The sequence below is a fragment of the Cryptomeria japonica genome, chromosome 5, assembly GCF_030272615.1.
Source record: "Cryptomeria japonica chromosome 5, Sugi_1.0, whole genome shotgun sequence".
NCBI classification, from domain to species: domain Eukaryota; kingdom Viridiplantae; phylum Streptophyta; class Pinopsida; order Cupressales; family Cupressaceae; genus Cryptomeria; species Cryptomeria japonica.
Window position 1 is genome coordinate 235,608,726 of NC_081409.1, and position 19,962 is coordinate 235,628,687.

At 31.5% G+C, this 19,962-nt stretch overlaps 1 protein-coding gene across 1 annotated transcript; it reads right to left on the reverse strand.

Moving 5' to 3' along the window:
- Nucleotides 1-722: 722 nt before the first annotated feature.
- LOC131063358 (probable isoaspartyl peptidase/L-asparaginase 2) lies at nucleotides 723-8,077 on the reverse strand. The gene is made up of 4 exons (XM_057997144.2): nucleotides 7,439-8,077; nucleotides 3,501-3,734; nucleotides 3,123-3,209; nucleotides 723-1,445 (listed from the first exon to the last, which is right to left on the reverse strand). The coding sequence occupies exons 1-4, from the start codon at nucleotides 7,595-7,597 to the stop codon at nucleotides 831-833; spliced, it is 1,095 nt and encodes a 364-aa protein (XP_057853127.2). The 5' UTR covers nucleotides 7,598-8,077; the 3' UTR covers nucleotides 723-830.
- Between the last annotated feature and the right edge of the window lie 11,885 nt (nucleotides 8,078-19,962).

The window sequence follows — 19,962 nt, forward strand, 5'->3', positions numbered from 1 at the left end:
AACAAAACTGATTAGTGTTTCCTATTTTTCTAGGCATGATGTTAATTTATCTTAGAGGATCGTGAAATTTTCAAGGGACCCCTTGTCTAAAAATGGGACTGGTTTCTTAGAGGAAGGTCTCATATGACTACTCAAATCTTCTAGTAACTTTTTATGGAGCTAATAGTCCCATGAATTTTTTATTTTTCTACTTAATATTTACTGTTGAATGAAATAAACAATCAAAAAATCAGATATAAAATTTGAAAGGAAAGAGAAAAGAAGGAGGAAAGAACTCTGTAGACATTAAATATTTTTTTGTTTCATGGGACCCTCTGGTTTACAATACAATTACTAAAACAAGTTCTATAGGATGGCTTCCTTTTAGGAAAGTTCCATATGATTCCTTAACTTATTTTGTTTAACAGCCACTGCTCAAATGTTCTAGAAACTTAAAGAAACTTTTTGTAAAGTAAGTGGTCCTGTAAAAATATTATTTTTCTGCTTAAAATTAAACAATGGGCATTTGTTGCATATTTGTCATATATTTTCCTGAAATTCAAATTGTGGGTAGAGAGGAAGGGAATCCATCATATGTTTTGCACTGGTAATTAACCTGGTGTCTTGGTCACGTTATGTGTAACTTTTTGTATCTAGTGATGTGACCTAAAAAAACATTCAGCTATTCATACAAATTCTAGAGTGACACTCCAATTCACATCCAATTCTTACCTTCACCAAAGTGAAAATGCAAAAGATAAACTCATGAAATTTCAATAAACAAACTCATCCTTTGCCACAGTTAAAATGAGGATAGAAATACAATCATTTAAATGGAAAAGCAGAGCATCTTAGTGCCAAATGCCTACTTCATAGTATCCAGCCTCTGTTGCACAAGCTCTGAACATACCCATGGTATTAAATCCTGCAACAGCTTCTCCATTGCTTGATACAGCAATCAGTCCACCTTTACCATCTTCTAACCTCTTATTGATAACATAATCAACAGAGTCCTGAAGGGATAAACCCTTGTATTCCATAAGGGCTGCCACATCTCTTGCAACTGTTGCTCTTATTATGGCTTCACCTTCACCTGTGGCTGAAACAGCACATATTTCATTGGCATATGTACCTGCACCAATGATTGGAGAGTCACCAATTCTACCTGACCTTTTGTTTATCAGGCCTCCAGTTGAAGTAGCTGATGCACAGCGTCCCTCAATATCCACTGCAACACAGCCAACAGTTTCTGGTTGATAAAGATTGATAGGTACCCCATTTATTTCTGACTCTGGAAAGTACCCACTTTTGCAAGAGGATTGGTCCCCATTTTCACATGTTACACCATTCCCAAAAGCTTTTTCCAGGACTGGTTTTCCATTTGCATAAGACCTTACTGTGGGCAACAGTTCATTTTCATCAGGTTTACCAACTCCATCCTCAGACTCTGGGATACGGTAGTCAAACTGTGACAGAGAAAGAAAGGAAGAAAAAATTGATATCAGTTTCAATGAAAGACCAAAAACTGTCAAGAAGACTATGAGGTGCATCCAGGTACAATTGCCAAATGTGAGGGAGAAACTACCCTACAAGAAATATATCTTAACTCTATTAGCAAAACTAAATCTAGAGGATCTAAGGCAGGAATAACCAAACGCTGTTGTTTTAAGTATCTAAAAAACAAATGCCAGTGCAGGGAGTAAGGTAAAAACTTCTACAAATTTTTATGTATTCCCTTCTTGATATGAATTATCATGTTCTCAAACAAAATAAGTATCAACATTTAAAAATGGCAATTTGTCTAATAAGCACAGGGGATTCTGATTCTAGTATTTGAAAGCGGATTAAATTTGTCTATGGAGAAAGAAGTGAGATTGGTTTTGCATCTAGACAGTCACAATAAAAAAGAAATTTTCCCCTTACAAAATTATTAAACATGCGTGTTGTGAATGAATCAATTTTTTTAACTTCTAATGCCAAAGCCCAATTGGATGCCTCCAAAAACCAGGGCCACACCTATATAACATAGCAGAGCTCAGAATTATCTTGGTTTCAGCTCTATGGTTTAATACAAATTAATGCTTTCATATTCAAACGAAGTTAATAAGAATGGTCACATTCCTAGATAATTAGGTGTATTGGCATGTTTAATTTAGCAATGAGTTTTATCTGAGGAAAAACCCATTGCTAAAACTAAAATCAGATATTTTATCATCACACCCTAAATAAAGACTTGAATAGTAGATTATCCGTACATGCTAGTAGATGTATCATGAGGCTATTAATTAAGAAATGAATAACAGAAGCTTGTATTTTGAATGTAAGGAATACTAACAGAACTGCAAAAAAACATATTCAATCTATGTTTCTTAGATGTGCATAGGTAGAGCAAAAATTATCAACAAAATTCAAACTTGTAACGTGCTAACAATCGATTTTTAACTTGAGGCCATGCTGAATTATTTTGATTTGAATTGCCTGCCTATGTATACTTTTCATATTCAGTGTTGTTTTTTAATGTTGGTGGATCAGTCAATATGGTTGTTTCATTGTTGCTTCCTAATAAAATTTTCCTGATAAGAGGTGTCCAGTGGAACTGGATCGAGAAAGCATTCAGCTTGAGCTGATCAAGGAGATAAATGTCAATGGCTTATTTTATAATGTGCATCAACTACAGGTATCATATTTCAAATCATGAATATATAATAAACTAGTTTGGATGTCTCTGGGGCACCTTCAAAGTGCTACATAAACTTAATTTAAATAGAAGGCTTTCTGTCTTTGGTATCAAAATGAAAACAGTGAGAATAGATTCCCACAGTTCTCATTCAGGCCACAACATGCATATGCATCTAAGACCAACTCTAGCATTGCAAAAAAAGCTACAGATTTATCATGAGAAGATATTGGTTGATAGACCAACATTTCAGTACCTGAAAGGATGCACAGACCTGTCATGAAAAACATGGATCTGCACTGCCATCTGCTATTTGCTTTCGCAAACCATGAATCATAGTGATCTATGCGATTATTTGGCAGGGAAAGAACAACTCTTGTGTGATTTTAATAACAAAATCATTTTAAACTGCATCTAATTGCAATGATGCGTATGTGCAAATATTTAGAGACAGAAGGCGATAGACCTGTATGCTGTTCATCTCCTTTGCCTGTTCCAATCGGTCTTTGTTTTCTGCAGTAATGAAGTAATTTGTATCCACAATTTCAACACCCTGATATTGACAAAGGAGCACACACGTGTTAAATAAAGATGCCAATTTCTACTCATAAAAATAAATGATGGTTAACTGAGTACTAACATTACAAGGAATGCAAGAACAGCAGTTTCGTTTTCCATATAACTAAACCAAGGACTGCTCTTTCCTACTGGTCTTGTTTAATTATTTAATTTATCCATTAAAACCAGAACTGATACATGTTCATTTAAAAACTTTTCACCAATTTGACAAGATAGGGGAAATGAACCCCATCTCTAATGGGTAATTTAAAACAACGGTTTCAACCTGCTCTCTTGCAAACTCTTCAGCTCCAGCGAAAGCAATGTAGGCATGTGGAGACTTTTCCATCACAAGCCTGGCAAGGGAAATGGGATTTTTAACAGTAGAAAGGCCAGAAGCTGCTCCACACTTGTTTCGGGAACCATCCATTATGCTTGCTTCCATTTCAACTGTGCCTTTTGTACATAATGCTGAGCCACGACCTGAATTGAAAACTGGGTTGCTCTCAAGCTCTCTTACCTGCAAATCTCAATCCAAAAGAAGTATCAGTGATACATTAAATATCATGTTCCATCATTGTAACAATTTCTCTTTGCAAAGTCTGGAAAGCACGTTAAAGAATAAAAATTCACTCTCACTTATAACATGGACAAAATACCAAACTTCGATTACTTGCAAACCAGCATACCCATGTGTGGAGGAGATAGACAAATAAAACAACTGAAGGATAAAATTAGAGGTTTAAAATAATTACAAGAACCTCGATACAACACAAATTATTAGAAAGAACAACTATTGGCCTGCCTCAGGGCTTTTCTTGCAACATAGTGTTTCACTTAGATGCTGAGATGGTTACTAGATTGTATTTATTCCTTCACAAACATAGGGAAATTGAAGTTGGACAAGAATGAGCCAAAGCATTAATTAGGAAATAGAACAAAGAAATCAAAAACAATTGTGACGTAAGTAATAAGGCTAGATACACGTTATTACACCCCAAAGAATTACTTCCGAATTGACAAATCTTTTGGTGGGTGGAATGCTTTATAAGACTTGGCTCAAAGTTATCAACTTAAGATTATTACAAAGCACACAGCACAAACACGAGAAGAGGAGGAATCAACAAGGAATGAAATTCAACACACAGATATGCCACAGATAAATGCACCACGTGCAATAAAGTAATTTGGAAAACTATTATGTTTGGCGCAAATGATCAAGAAATCTCTTTTATTAAAACATCCAATAAATGACTAAAATATGTGATCAGATTATAGGAATGAAGATCTTCATATACTAGTTCCCTTCATATAAGGACAATAATGAAAGAAAGAGTGCACATAAGGCAGTAATGTACAAGTAATGACAATTGAAAATGAGCACCAAGAAACTTTACTGTGTAACACAAAGGTGAAGTTCCAATGAAATATTGGAAATAGAACAAAATGTATTCCAAAGCTGTATAATGATACTGTAATCACTGGAAAAATAATAGTCGGAAAAAATAAGTGACATGACAAATAGATTGACTCTCCATCAAGCCAAGTCCAACATTAGAGCAGCAAAAGTGGTTCATGTGCTCCTTTTTGACACCTAAATTCTTGAATGGGTGATTTAACTCAAACTTTCATGTGGATTGCTCCATAGATTCTAAACTATTACCAGATATTCAATAGGCATCAAGTATTCTCGGTATACTCAATTTTCAAATGGCGAGCACAGGTATACCTCAAAGACTAGAACAAATGAAATTAGTGCATTTGCACCAATGACAAAGTTAAGCACAAGCATTACTCATGACTCGGTGTGGATTGAAAGCTATAGGTTAAAATGGTGCACAGATTATAAACTACATGGACAAAACAGAAATGCTTTACAAAAAGCAACTCCAAAGATTCAAAATACTTACAGCATTCTGAAGAGTTGCATCTTATTTTCAGAAGGCAAAGAACTAAAATTTCCAAAATGTCTCACGGACTAGAATAAAGCAAACATAGTGCATTTGCATTAATGACAAAGGTTAGCACAAAGCTACTCTTGATCAAGGGTTGGATTGCAAAGCATATGATGCAATACCATTCAGATTCTGATGGAAAAAAACAAGTTCTTTACAGAATGTACGACCAAAGAATCCATGTGCATAAAGCATTGTGAGGCATCATGCTCAAATTCTAGAACAAAGGCATAAATTCAAAAGCTTCAAAAGGCACCATGGACTAGAATAAAGCAACAAATTTGTGCATTTACATCAATGACAAAGTTTAAAACAGAGTAGAGATCTGACAGCAAAATAATGTACTATTAAGATCTGACTTCAGATGATTAATGGGAGAAATCTGGAACTTTTTGCATTCAAAAACAGGGAAAAACGCGTAACAGGAAGAAATTGTTCTTGCAGCTAATGCATTTAATGGTCAGTCCACCATAGAGCACCCCTGCATTGGGTTACATAATAACGTCCATTAATCTTCAAGAATGGTCACGGGAGGATTTTTAATATTGTTCCCAAGTCAAAAACCACGATAAGCATTTATCAAGAGAGGCTTTTATTAGTTATCTGCCAACTATCTCTGCTTCCTCGGCTCTCACTGGAGAAAGAAATAGAAGGCAAAAAAGTAATTAAGCACGTGGATAAAACTATGTGAAACTGCAAGAATTACAAAGCACCATATTTCCTATAGACATGGAAAAGCTGTTGTGATGGATTCATTTTCTGGAGAAATGATTAAGGTTGCCTATTAGAATCAGATATGATCAATCCACCAGGCAAATTGCTGGACAACAAGGATGATAATCCCCTGTTATTAACTTTTGAACTGTTAACTAATATTTAAAGGTTTTAATCTCAATGCTATTAGGATGACAATTCTCCAAGCCTCCTATTATAAAACCTAAGCTAACAAATAATTATAAAAATTAAATCCAACCGTAGCTCATGACCTCCTAGAGCATAGATATAAAGGATTTTCATGGCTAGGCTTATATACATGCAATCTTTTAGTCTCCTGATAAGCCATATAGTTTTCAGACCATGTGATTATTAAACAAGATCTTAGTATACTTAAAATACAAGTCTTATTTACATTATAAAACAAATAAACAACACCAGCAAACCAATATGGATCAAAACACCTAATAAGTGTACATATATGTTGTAGAACCCATATTTTTCCAGTCTCGGAGTAGATTTCAAATAACTAAGATCAGGAAGCACTCGTGAATCAAGCAAAGCTAAAACAGTGGTAGAACCTCAATCAAGAAAACCATCAGAACAGTAAAATTTTGCTACCATAACAACCTTTTTACTCCGGCAGGGCCATGTATTGTAGTTGAAATTTGTCTGCCTAAACACTCGTGGAACTATGGCACATTTGCATTCGTTCCCATTTTATCTCACCACCCTAATACATCAAGAGCTCCATCATGGCAACAACAAGAATACCTACAAACAATTCAACCTATGAAATCAAAGGTATGCAGTCATACCATACAAATATCTGGCTCAGGTATTCATAACTGAACTCATAACTTACCTTTACAAAACAGAGCTTCTCACCACCTTACAAAACAAACAAGCATCGACCCTATTATAAACCAAGAAACCCACCATTCTTTGAAAAATCAAATGCCGTTCCAACCATCAGGTGAACGCTTCAAACAACACCCATATATGAACTTTGTCTCTATAACTAAGGACTTATGGTTGCGTAGAACAAAGGTCTGAAACATATCTGCCATGTTCAAGGAATTCAAAAGACTAAACCTGAAATCACAAATACCCACATAACCAAGAACATGTTTTTCACAAAAGAGATTTTCCTACAACCTTAAATAAGAAAAGATCAAGACAGCCATAAACCAAATCATCCACCACCCTCTAGCAAACCTTAAAAATCATTTCAGTCATAACATGAAAGCTTCAAGCAACACCAACATAAGATCAGACACTGAAAAGATTATGAAGCATTAGAGTTCAATCAATGGATCAACTCAGGAGGGCTCAAATCATACACACCCATATGAACACAAACTATACTTTTACAATGACAAAACTTCCCACCACCTTATGAAAAACTACAAATCCACTTCAAGCATCATCTGAATGCCTCAAACGACGCCCACATAAAACCAGCCTTTACAGAAACTGCACCATTCGAGTCTAAAAGGATCATCATATGAATTCAATTCATTTCTTAAACTGAGTAGGGCTTAGGATTGCTTACAACAAGTTCAACAACATCAATGGCAGGAACAGAAGCCTTGAGAGCATTCACACCCAATTGAAGGCAATATAAGAGCACATCTCTAGCCTCCTGCTGACGATCCATGGGCAAACGAGGATCAATCCCTGCACCTCCATGCACAGCTATTGCCCATCCCATATTCACAGAGAAACAGAAAAATAACAGGGAACCTTTCTCTCTGTGCTCTCCCTGCAGAGACAACAACAGGAGGACCCAAAACAAGTAGACAGAGAATAGCCAACCTATTGGGCAATAGGAGTCACAACCGATACTCTATTTATAGTCATTTTTTCATAGAACGATTTCCCTAATGTGGGTTTTCCCTAATCTTCGCTGAGTCGGATTCCAAACTCTTGAATTCACTTAATTGCATTTTAGTCGGAAATCTGAGTGGGATCTAGGGTGTGATTCACCATGAATCTAAAATATTATGATATCATAAACTTATTAAAGCATTAGGACCCCTTGTTGCTATAATGCATTTGTAGTTTTCTTGCCCATAACTGTGAGATTGGGTTTCCTTTTGTACCTTAGTTCCTAAAGGAGATAAGCATGCCGGCTGGTGAGGGATTGGAAAACAAACAAACATTTTAAAATTCGTGTTCTCTTTTGTTATGAATTCCAAGATGGACTCTTGCGAGCCTAAAAAGAACACATGCATGAAAGTTCATTTTCATGGCAATCAGAAATGCTCTTAGTGAATTAGGGGGCCTACATAACTTTTTTATTAAAGGGACAAGGTGGGCATGAGTTTTTATCATTTTGCAATCAATCAAGAAAATCATGACAGTGTCTCAGCTTTTGTCTGGTCTGCCAACAAAATGTCTTCTAGTGAGTAGGGAGTTTCAACATATGAGTTTTTTTAAGTGCATGGCTGCGGATCCTGTGTCAGTTATAACTACGATTTTCTTTGTGTTTTTAGTGAAAAAAGGTTCTTCAAGAAAAGTAGGGGATTCTCTTTTGTATACATATTGTTGTATGGAAGACAAATATGGTTATTTTTATATTTATTTGTGGTAAGGATAATGTGAGTTTTGATTAAAGTGTTATTTTTCATTTAAAAAATTAAAATTTTCATTATGTTTACTTTTCTTTTTTAACTGGTATTTGTTATTAGGATTTGTCAATTATTATTTTGTGAGCCCTAGCATTCCTTTTTTCACTATTACTAATGTTGTTTGTTGTTGCTCTTCACTGTTTGTTGTTGAGGATGGTCAAGATTAGAATTCTGTGAGGTGTGGCATTCCTTTTTTGACTGCCACTACTTTAGCATTCTAACAGATTTGTTGTTTGCTGTAGTTATTTTCAACATTTTTTTGTTGTTAATCTTTTGTATTTTGATTTGTATCATGTAATTTTGATTTTCTTCATCCACTAAAAAAAAGTTTTCATTATTTTATTTTTTATTTTTTTATCTTTTAAAGGTGGTGTTGTTTTTTAAGAATATATATAAAAGGTTTTATTCATATGTTTTAATAGTAAAGTATTTGAAATTTTTTATTTTTTTAATTAAAAAATCTTGGTAGAATTTATTTTTTTAACTATTTTTTTTTATTTGTTGTAAGAATAGAATTTATAGATCTCACACAATTAATATATATAATGGTGAAATTTGTTCATTGATATCATTTTATATCTAATTTTAGGCATATTTTGATGAAATGGCATATTGATAAGTGACACATTGGTATGTATTAGTCATTTCACATTATTATTAGCCTATATTCACACTCACATCCACATATTCATCTATTGCCTCAAAAACTAATGTTTTTAATAGAATTCGTGATGGACAAAATTAACCTAAGACCGTATGTCTATGAATTAGTTGCAAAACTTAAAAAAATGCTACTATATTGCAAATGAGCATGAATGAGTTGAGCCACAATACAATGAATGAAGCACAAATATATATAGACCTCTTAGATGAGTGGGTCAAGATTGCATGCATCCAAGAGATCATAAGTTACCTCTCAATCTGGAGATGAGTTATCGGTCAAGTGAGATCAAAGTGGCTTTTGATTAGACAGAGGCATCTAACTTCCATCATACAAGAACCAATAAGGGAGTGATAGTACTCAATGACTTCAATTAGAGGGCAACATGTTTGTATTCACTATCTAGTTGAAGGAAATAAAATATTCTATAATCCTAAGTAGACTTAATAAATAGATGCAATATTACACTAAAGGAATACACTATCCTAAGTGAAGTATAACATTACACCAAAACCTCCCTTAAGTGTAGCTTAAGTGGAACAAAAATAGGTTACAAAAATGAGGTCATACTAGATACTCATGTACAAAGACAAACCGTCAAAAAAATAGAGAATCGGGCAACCTTCCCAATGTGTAGCTTATGATACTAAAAATAAATAGATATTGAAAGATGGCGATGATCCACTTTCATTAAATAACATTTATACCCTTTCAAAGATATATTCACATACATGCTTGTAGAAGAATATCTCATTCCACAAAGGAATGTGAATGAAAAAACATGATTGTAAAGTCTAGAAATTATTTAGTTGTCCCTATGTCAATAAGTCCTATCAATATTTATTCAAGAGTCTTAGACCTACAATTTTGGTAGAAATTAACATCTCAAAGGCATGTAAATGCTGAGATAAAAAAAGGTGTCAAAGAATATGATGATGCAACTACTAGAGAATTGTTATCAAACTGAAGAAAATAGGTGCTAAATAATATTTTCTAAATCCAAAAGGTAGAATTCAATAAACATGAGATATCTATCAAATAAGCATCTCAAGCGTGATGTATCTATCAAACATGAATAATATTGATGAAAAGATTCATCAAGTTTCATTACAGAAGCAACTCTAATCTTTATAGAAGTAACATAAGGTGGTGGAATATTAGTACATGTATTGATAACTTGATTTGTGTACATGAATATATTGCTCATTCTATAACCTACTTATATTAAATGTATAAGTATGAAAATATATAGATGGGGCATCAAGAGGAGAATTAATAATTATTTACCTATAATCCACATGTGTAAAGTTCTCCAAGGAAACATCACAGATAGATGGAGGTTAAAGATCTCCAAATAACTTCTTGAGTATGGCCCAAGTAGTGCAAGGGCACTTATTGTGCTCTATGTGATATGTGATGTAAAATGCCCAAGGTAGAAATGTAAATAAATATTAGTTTATGTACCATATCATAATTTTATGATTATGCATCTTTTCGATCAAGATCATTTGGCTCCAAAGTAGGTCTAATGAGTTAAGGTTACAAATCCTTCTTAAGATAATGATTCTTGATATCTCGTCTCCAAAATGAATAGTTTTCTTAATTCAATATGATAATAGAAGAGAGAAGAAGATACCTACAAACATTATTGAACCCCCCCCCCCCCCCCAACTCCCTGAAAAAAAGAAATCTAGAATTTTATGTTGATTCATTGATAACATAATCCCCTTTAAAAAAATTCACAACCCCTAAAAGACAAATAAAAGCGTGTAAGTTTATTATGAGAGTTTACAAGATTTTTTAAAGTTTCATAAAACTTTAAAATTGCCAAAATGAGACAAATGATGAAACTATAATGCTAGTATAAAATCAAAACAAGCAAAGTGAACCACTATGTAGTACACACAAAAAAAAAACCTCTTTAAAAAATGACACCAAAAATGAGTATATGTGTGAAAATTATGGATTTATGATATATATATATATATATATATATATATATATATATATATATATATATATATATATATATATATATATATATATATATATATATATATAGTAGAAACTACCTTCTCCACTACATAGATGGTACAAAAATAGTTAGGGTTAAAAAATTGAGCCAACTTGGATACTAAATCAACAAGTCATGGTTGTACAAGCTTGGATTATGAAAAAAAAAAGTTTGGTTAAGGGGCACACTTCCCCCCAAGGGCATGCTAATGTCAACATGGTGACTATGTAATATTGTGGCTCCACAATCACATAGTTAGAAAGGTGGTCATCTATACTATTGTCATGTCCAAATATGCTCCTTGGTATGTAAATGAGGGATATTTAATGCATAAGCGGTGGTCATGTGGTGGGTCCTAAGTCATGCATTGATGACTAGGTGATTTTTACTAACTTGGGTGGGTGCTTCTCAATGACAATGGTATACAAAGTTGTAAAGATATCACCATATATATTGTCAACAATGAGAATCACACCATATATTCCTTTATTTTGTCAACCTCGTAACCATGATGGTACAAGGAAATAGATCAACAAAGGTGGTACTTGCAAAGGAGAGCACAAGCAAATTAACAAATTGTTTAAATACATTTTTTATTTTACCTCAAAACTAATGATGTATACCCACTAGAGAAGTTATTTCAAACACCAAGATCACCTACTTTAATTTTGATGAATGGATACTTGATTCTATGGTTGGGAAATTTTAGATGCAATGGTGGAATCCATTTTGTGTTTGTTATAAAATATCGTTGCTTGAAAAAGACAACCATGAAGCCTATAAAGAGGAACTATGATTGTTCAACCCCCTAGTGTTAAATCCAAATGAATCAAAAGGTTAGGCTAACTTTTTTGAGCCTTGTGAACACCATTGTTTGATCAAAATAACTCTCCCATTTACCATGAGTTAGATTTGTACCCATGGATTGTCATATGCCCAATGCACTAAAAAGACTAAAATGTGGAGTAACTTTAGGATATCATGGTCATGATAGTCAAAAGTAACCTAGGACCTAATGTCTACTAATTAACCACAAAACAAAAAATAAGAAAAATATTATTCTATTAAACCGATCATGAATGATGTGAGCCACAATACAATGATTGAACCAAAAATATATAGGCCTCTTAAATGATTGTGTTAGGATTATGATTGTCTAGGTGGTCACAAGTTAACTCCCAATAAGAAGATGAGTTAACTTAATCAAGTGAGACAAATATGGTCCTTAATTAGAAAAATGTGGCACCTAACTTCCATCAATTGATAATTAATGAGAGAGTGGTAGTACTTGATGATCTCAAATCAAGGGTAACATGTATCATTATTAGGTACCAAGGTGAAGGGAAATAAGATATCCAATCATCCTAAGTATACTTAATAAATAGTTTCAACATTACATATGGGATATGAAATATCCTAGGTAAATTTTACTATTGAACATCAACACTTTTCTATCCTTGATCAATCCCAAGTGCCCCTAAATTGACCCCAAAATTATATTTCTAACTTCAAATTTTAAAATTCCTATCCTTCTCACTAGATCTTATGAGCCAAATTAACACACATTTTTTGTAATTTATTGTTGCCTTAATATTTAAAGGTATTCATTTTTGGAATTAATTCAAATGGTCAAGCAATAACATTCACGTTATTAACATTTGGATTTGGAGCTTAAAAAGAATATAATTACATAAAAAACATATGAGCCATCTAGATAATTATGCATTTAATAGTTTATTATTCACTCAAAATTATAAATTTATTAAAAATAGGAGTTGAAATAGGAGAACTTAACCCTAACCTATTAAGAAAAGGGTGTTGTACACCTTACACAAGAAAGAGATGTTTTTTCTTTCTTTCTTTTTTTAAGAAAAAGATGTTTTAATTATGTAAAATAAATATATTTATTAGGAGAACTTAACCCTAGCAATTTGTTAGGAAAAAGGGTGGTGTACACCTTGCATGAGAAATAATTTTTTAATTATGTAAAATAAATATTTATTTGTGGTGCATCTTTGTAGGTGTATTTAGCTAAATTACATATTTATTTGGGTTCACTTGTAAAGTTGTATTGTAAGATTGGTTTGATATTTTATGGGTGGGTTGCACATTAGAATAATAATTAATATCATAAAAACTTAGTGCCAAAATATTTGGTGCCAATTGTTTTGTGCTCTAATGGTCTAGCCAATACCAATAGGTGGTTTTGTGTGAGTTTAATTCTATAAATTCAAGCATGTATGTAGTGGTTTGGTTGGTTGTCATTTGTATTGAGCTCTCTTGTAGAGTGCATATGTGAAGCATGACATGGGATGTGTGATTTCATGGTTACAAATTATGGTTAGAAACATGAAGAATGCATTGGAGGGGTTTGGAGATTTAGAAGTATTCATGGAGACCTTGTATGTATATTGTCATGTTTCATTGTTGAATGATACATTAAGTGTAGATGTATTTAGAGGTTTTTTTTTCCCCATGAAGGTTTTCCCAGAGTATATCTAGTGTGTAATCTTTTGGTATGTCTTGGATTTGTATTATGATTATTTTGTAAGCTTATATGCATGTTTTTCTCTCATAAGTTATGTAAAAAATGATTTGATCAACCTATTAATTTTCTAACACAACCCAAATTTATTCTCTAAGGTGTTTGTCAATATTGCCTTGCTAGATTCAAATAGAGAAAAAGTGAAGACAAAAATATATCTTTATTGCAACTTTTTGCTAAATCATTCTTGTGCTCATCATAGTCTATACTTGCGGAAATCAAGTTCAATCATAAGGGACTCAAATTTGATCCATTTTGATTTCAAAGACTATGTAGAACTTGAGACATTTGTCAAAATATGAGCATTATTTTTTTTATACCTAGGCAACTAGATTTTGTGCAACATCAACATTAATTCTTCATCATGGTTCCTAAAGCTAAAGTGTTTCATTTATTTGAACTTAATTTTTAAAATATCCATTTAATGTTATTGACTTGGCTCTTATTCATCTAGATTAATCATACTTGATTATTATATAATTTGATTTAATTAACATATATTACATTGTAAAGTAATTTTTACTTTTTTGGTGTACATGACTTATTCTATACCCTTCATTCAGGTTTCAGCATGGGGTTTTATCCTTTTATGCAACTAGATGTTTTTAGTTCTAATCTTTGTATTATATCATTTTACATCAAATTTGATCATTGATTCATTTTACTTGTTCTTCCTTGTCTTTATTAAAAAGGATAAATGAATGAATTAAATACATAAATAATCTATTTAATTAATGGAAGGCTTAGAATAAAATAATTAAATAAATAAAATATTTATTTAATTAAGCTAGGACAATTTTAGGTGTCTACAGTATGCATAAGCATGATGATTATATACATAGAAATCATATTATTACCATCTTAATGGTCTATTTCTAAACATTTATGTATTTTCCTCCATGTGCATCTCTTGATTAACCTTTTTCTTGAAGAGACCAATGATGTGGATGTGCACATGTTTTACCTGCTCTTACATATGATGATGATTCACCTTCTCACATGGCTAGTGATATACTTGTTGATTTGGTATTTACCTATTTATAATTATTATCCTAGTGATTAGCTTTAAGATTATCGTATTTCTTATGTCACTTAAAAGTAGAAAGATAAAGTAGTGGTATGCTTGAAAAAGGTTTTAATTTTTTTTAGTAATTTTCTATTTTGAACAACACACTCTTGTAGAGAGAAACTACCTCTCCTAAGTTCTAGGTTTCTCACTACTCATAATGTTTTCCTTGTATAAATATGTGTTGCATCTTTACATTTCAATATTCATTTCTTATTATTAAATATTTTGATTCTTCCTTTTATATTTGTATTGGAATTTATTGTTTGTGATCTATCGCTTTTACATGGGTTTTCTCTTTTGGAGAGGGGTTTTTTTCTTTACTCCTATTGCGAGAGATATTTGTTTGCAATGGGTACTTGATAGGCCTTGTTGTCAAGAACCATCTTTCTTTTCAGCTTGTTTGTGTAGCCTCCTAAAGTTGCACATAAGGGAGGGTGTTGAATTGAAATTAATATTCACCCACTGTCGTTAGTTAATTAGGGAGTTTTAATTATGATTTTATTATTATTATTAGTTTGTCAATCTTGTAACATTTATATCATAAGTTATTTTTTCTCTATCTATTCGTGGCAAATGTGGATGTATATCTTGTATTTTAATATGTAAAAAATGAATGAATGAATGCACCAATATTCATTTTTGCATCTTTTCCTCTAGTTTTCAACTATTTTGTGTTATTCTCTCTTGTAATAGAATACTACAAGTGATCCTAACTGCTATGTAGCTATCTATCAACTCTAACAATATGTTTTCACTAATTCTCCAAACATTGAGATTTTAGGTAGTCACTTATGCTACATGAAGATTATTCACCATACATATACTAACATTAGATCACACAACAATATGAATCATTCCATATCTCATCATTGCAATTGAGCATATTATATTTTTTCACAATTAAGTGGAGTCAAATCACATGATTGTACCAATGATATTATATCACTTCACCGTAATCAAGGAGAGTATTTTTGTGCCACTTTCCATATAGGTTGAATCTCCAACCCTGCTCTCTTTCTCTACTTTTCATATTTCATAGGAAACTCATTTTTATTTGTGCTTATTTCACCATTGTGTCAAAATTTACTAGGTGCATATGTTTTCTCTATCTTGTAGGTTCATATAGAGTGTTCATTTTAAAGTAAGGAACACAAAAACCATCCAAGAATGGTCAATCACTTTGTATAGAACAAACAACCTTTGTATGAGTGTTTAAATAATCACTTTTCATGCATGCTTGAGAACTACGATATACTTTAAAATTTATGCTCACTCTAGATTCACATGTATTTAAAAGTGGGACACAATTAAAAGTGAAATATACACACTCATGTCAATTCTCGCTTAGTTTGGGACCCATTTTGATGGAATGACTAAGTAATACAATTACACAGTGGCAAATGATACATTCTTGTGCTAAGTTCATCTCATGACTCAATGTTTATCCCTATCTATTTCACATTCATTTATAATTATTTCCATGCATTTGATGTTATCCCATGATCTCTTTATACACATTTTCATATATTTATCATTTACACATCAATTATTAGCTTGCATTCACATTCATATTAATACATTTATTCATTGTAAAAAAAAATGAATTTTACACAATATCAACATTAATTCTTTATCATGATTTTAAAAACTAAATATCTCATTCTATTATATTTACTTTTCAAAATATTCATTTATAATTATTAAATTAACTCTCATTGATCTAAATTAATTATAGATTCATTATTATTTAACTAGCATATATATTTGTGTAAACAATTTATTTCTTTAAAATATGGTTGAAGTTCTTGAGATATATTTCTAAGATTAAAATATTTTAATGTTTCCAAGTTCATCTTCTTGATTGTAGGGAAGACACATTTTATACTCCAATAATTCTCTAAACTACGAGCCTATCTGATATAGTATGTACTTTATATTATATTGAGTCAAGAAATTTGTTTTTGAAACGTCTTACCTATTCATTGTCCAAACTAAATTTTAATAAACTTCCAATACTTTGTTCATATTCTATAATACAAAAATAAAATACCATATTTAAGGATATGGATTACACACAATTTAATGTATCCTTTAAAGGGTTGTTTAAGATATGTTTATGATGAAATGCTCTCTCATTTCCAAGTCAGTTGTTTGAGATAAATTTTATATCTATTATTTCCCAAAAAAAACTAGTAAGTTTTGCTCCATCTTTTGTAAGGGTGAGGATTAGAGTCACTAGGTTAAGTTTTTTAATACAGTATTTGAAATCTTATATTGTATTAATTTGATCATTTATATAAATTAATTATAATATAAAAAAGAGATGATTTAATTTCAATTAATATTTTTTAAATAATTGATTAAAAAAAATATTTACAACATTTTAAAATATAGCGTATAAGCAACTTAATTAACTATTATATTTAATCTTATTATTTGCTATTTATAAATAATAAAATTTAAAATAAAATAATAACAATATTTATAATAAAATAAATATAATTTATTTTTCAAAGGGTTGTAGTTTTGGTTTAGAACAATTGATATTCAACAAGGTTTGAATTTTTGGAATTACATTTGGATCATATTTGACATTTTGGGTGACTTTAATGGATGAGATCTCTTCACACGTGATTAGATTACTTGGTCGAAAGACGACTTTTGATTTGGATATATGTTTATAATGTTATAAACCACTATTCAGAAACATAAATACCAACATCTACATAATCTAATCATTTCCATATATTAAAATAAATATATATTCTATTGAATAAATAATAATCTAAAAACAATTTCAATATTTTAATTGAAGTCAGTTTAATTCATGATTGAATCTCCATGTGTTTCATCAAATCTAGGATTGGAATGTGATTAAGCTAAGTAGATGTATGTGAGTGGATGTCCTTATCCCATTTGATACTTACACCAACCTACAAATTAGCATATGCCAACAAATTTTAATTATTTTTATAATTTTCTAGGACGAGATGACCATGACTACATGGTAATGAATAATTATAATATAATTCTTTCCCCATAAGTAATGTTTTCAATTAGTTTATGGGATGGAAACATTTGTGCTTTCCAAGTTGGTCAAAAAATTTTTGGAGAAAATTGATTCAGTCATTTTAACATGTGAAGGTTAGTAGTTACGTGTTGAAACAAAATAGGTAGAAGTGTCATGATGTGCGTGGCATTAATATCAGACAAACATTTAAAAAAAAAAAAATCTAGTTTATATTATAGAAGATTAAAATCAATATGGGGCCCACTAAGGGATGGTGAGTTTCTAGTGATGAAGATAGAGATTCTTGATACTAGGTATGCGGGAGAATATGGTTGTAATATGATTTTGTAGTAACTATTATATTATATTGATAATGACAACGAATGGAGTGAGTCTTTGAGAAATGACAGGTTATGCCTGACAATTGAAAGCAACCCCAAAAAAGATTTTGTGGAGAAGGCAAGGGGAGTTGGTTGTAAGACTTTGGATTAGAGGAAGGAGAGCATGCTAATTATGGGGTTACTAGAGTACATTTGTTCATAGTGTATTTTATTGTCTAATTTATATTTATACATTATGGGTCGGTGTGTTGTGGTGGTCTCGTAGTCATTTCAAAAGGAAAGTACATAGAGGGTATTGACTATGGGGCTACCAGAATACACTTGTTCATAGTGTATTTTATAGTCTAACTTATATTTATACATTGTGGGTTGGTGTGTTTTGGTGGTCTCATAGCCATTTCCGAAGGAGAGTATATGGAGGGCGCTAACTATGGAGCTATCGTAATAAACCCGTTTAAAGTGTATTTTATAGTCTAACTTATATCTATACATTATGAACAGGTGCATTCTGGTGGCCCTATAGTCATATATAAAAGAGAGTGCAAAGTAGTTAAGGCTAATAAGTGAGGTAATATTTAGAGAATGAAATTCACAACTTGAAGTCGAGGATTAAGGTGTACTCATATCGTCTTCATGCTTTTAAGCGGTGACAAGAGTACTTGCAAAGAGAAATCAAGGAGCTAGCCAAAGGACCAAAAATGACCTTGTCCACTTATTTCATTCCTTCCTCCTGGATTCTTATGACAATGAGAGTTTGAAGGATGTGGCTAAGATTCCTCCTATGAAAGATAATTGTAGAAATGTAAGATGGTTAGTGGGTGTTCAATGACTCCAAGATTATTTGCCTCCCCCCCACTAGTTATAGATAATATATGTCTATTTAGTTCTTGCCTACAAGAACTATAGCTAAGGTTGAGAAATTAAATAGTTATTAATTTTAACTGTACCAACCAATCATAGGGCATAATTTTTTAGCTACTGTTTTTAATGCTATGTTCCAGTAGAGGAAAGTGTGAATTTTTTACATCTATTATATATAAAAAAATATTTATTTGTAATTTGATTGGACAAAAATCAGTGAGAACAGATTGTCAGACAAAAATTACACATTTCCATGCAAGAGAACACACGTCTCATGAGAACTGTTGCAGTGCGTTATAGGCTATTTAGAATCGCAAGGCGATTTTCAATGTTGAGATGAAAGTAAAATGATTTTATCTGAACAAAAATTGTTATGGCTTGCGTGATGTATGAAGTGGGCTCCACAATTTGCTGCACTCGACATATATTTTCAACTCTCTTTTTTTTTTGCATAAATTGACTCAAACACCTAGATGATGATTATTTCTCTTTAAAAATCATATGAAAAAATTGTAGTAATTATTTTTCTCATTTTTGGAGCACGAGAGACAAGGGATGAAGCTATGGATTCATTTTATTCTTATATAGAAATAAAGTCTTCTTCCATAATGCAATTAGTAAGACAAGTTTGATAAATTAAAATATTATTTTTAAAAGTTAAATGTAAATATTGAATAGTATTACGTTTTGGAATCATTTAATAAATGTATTGTTGTATTCACACAATTTTATTATAAATAAAAATAATTTATTTTTAATATTAAATTGATTAATTAAAATATATAAAAATTTTAATGATATTTTTAATTAATAAGTAAAATATTTAGATTTTATTTAATGATATATAAATTATTTATAATTTTAAAAAATGAATTTATTATCAGAAATTTTTTAAATATTCTTTATACAATAATAATAAAGTAATTATAAAAAATAATTTTATTT

What these genes read in the sequence shown, in the direction of transcription:
- LOC131063358 (XM_057997144.2), bottom strand. Translation starts at nt 7,597, where the DNA reads ATGGGATGGGCAATAGCTGTGCATGGAGGTGCAGGGATTGATCCTCGT. An exon ending in AAGAGTTTGCAAGAGAGCAG is followed by an intron (nt 3,210 to 3,500) that starts GTTGAAACCGTT and finishes TGTCAATATCAG; the next exon opens with GGTGTTGAAATTGTGGATAC. An exon ending in AGGAGATGAACAGCATACAG is followed by an intron (nt 1,446 to 3,122) that starts GTCTATCGCCTT and finishes TCTCTGTCACAG; the next exon opens with TTTGACTACCGTATCCCAGA.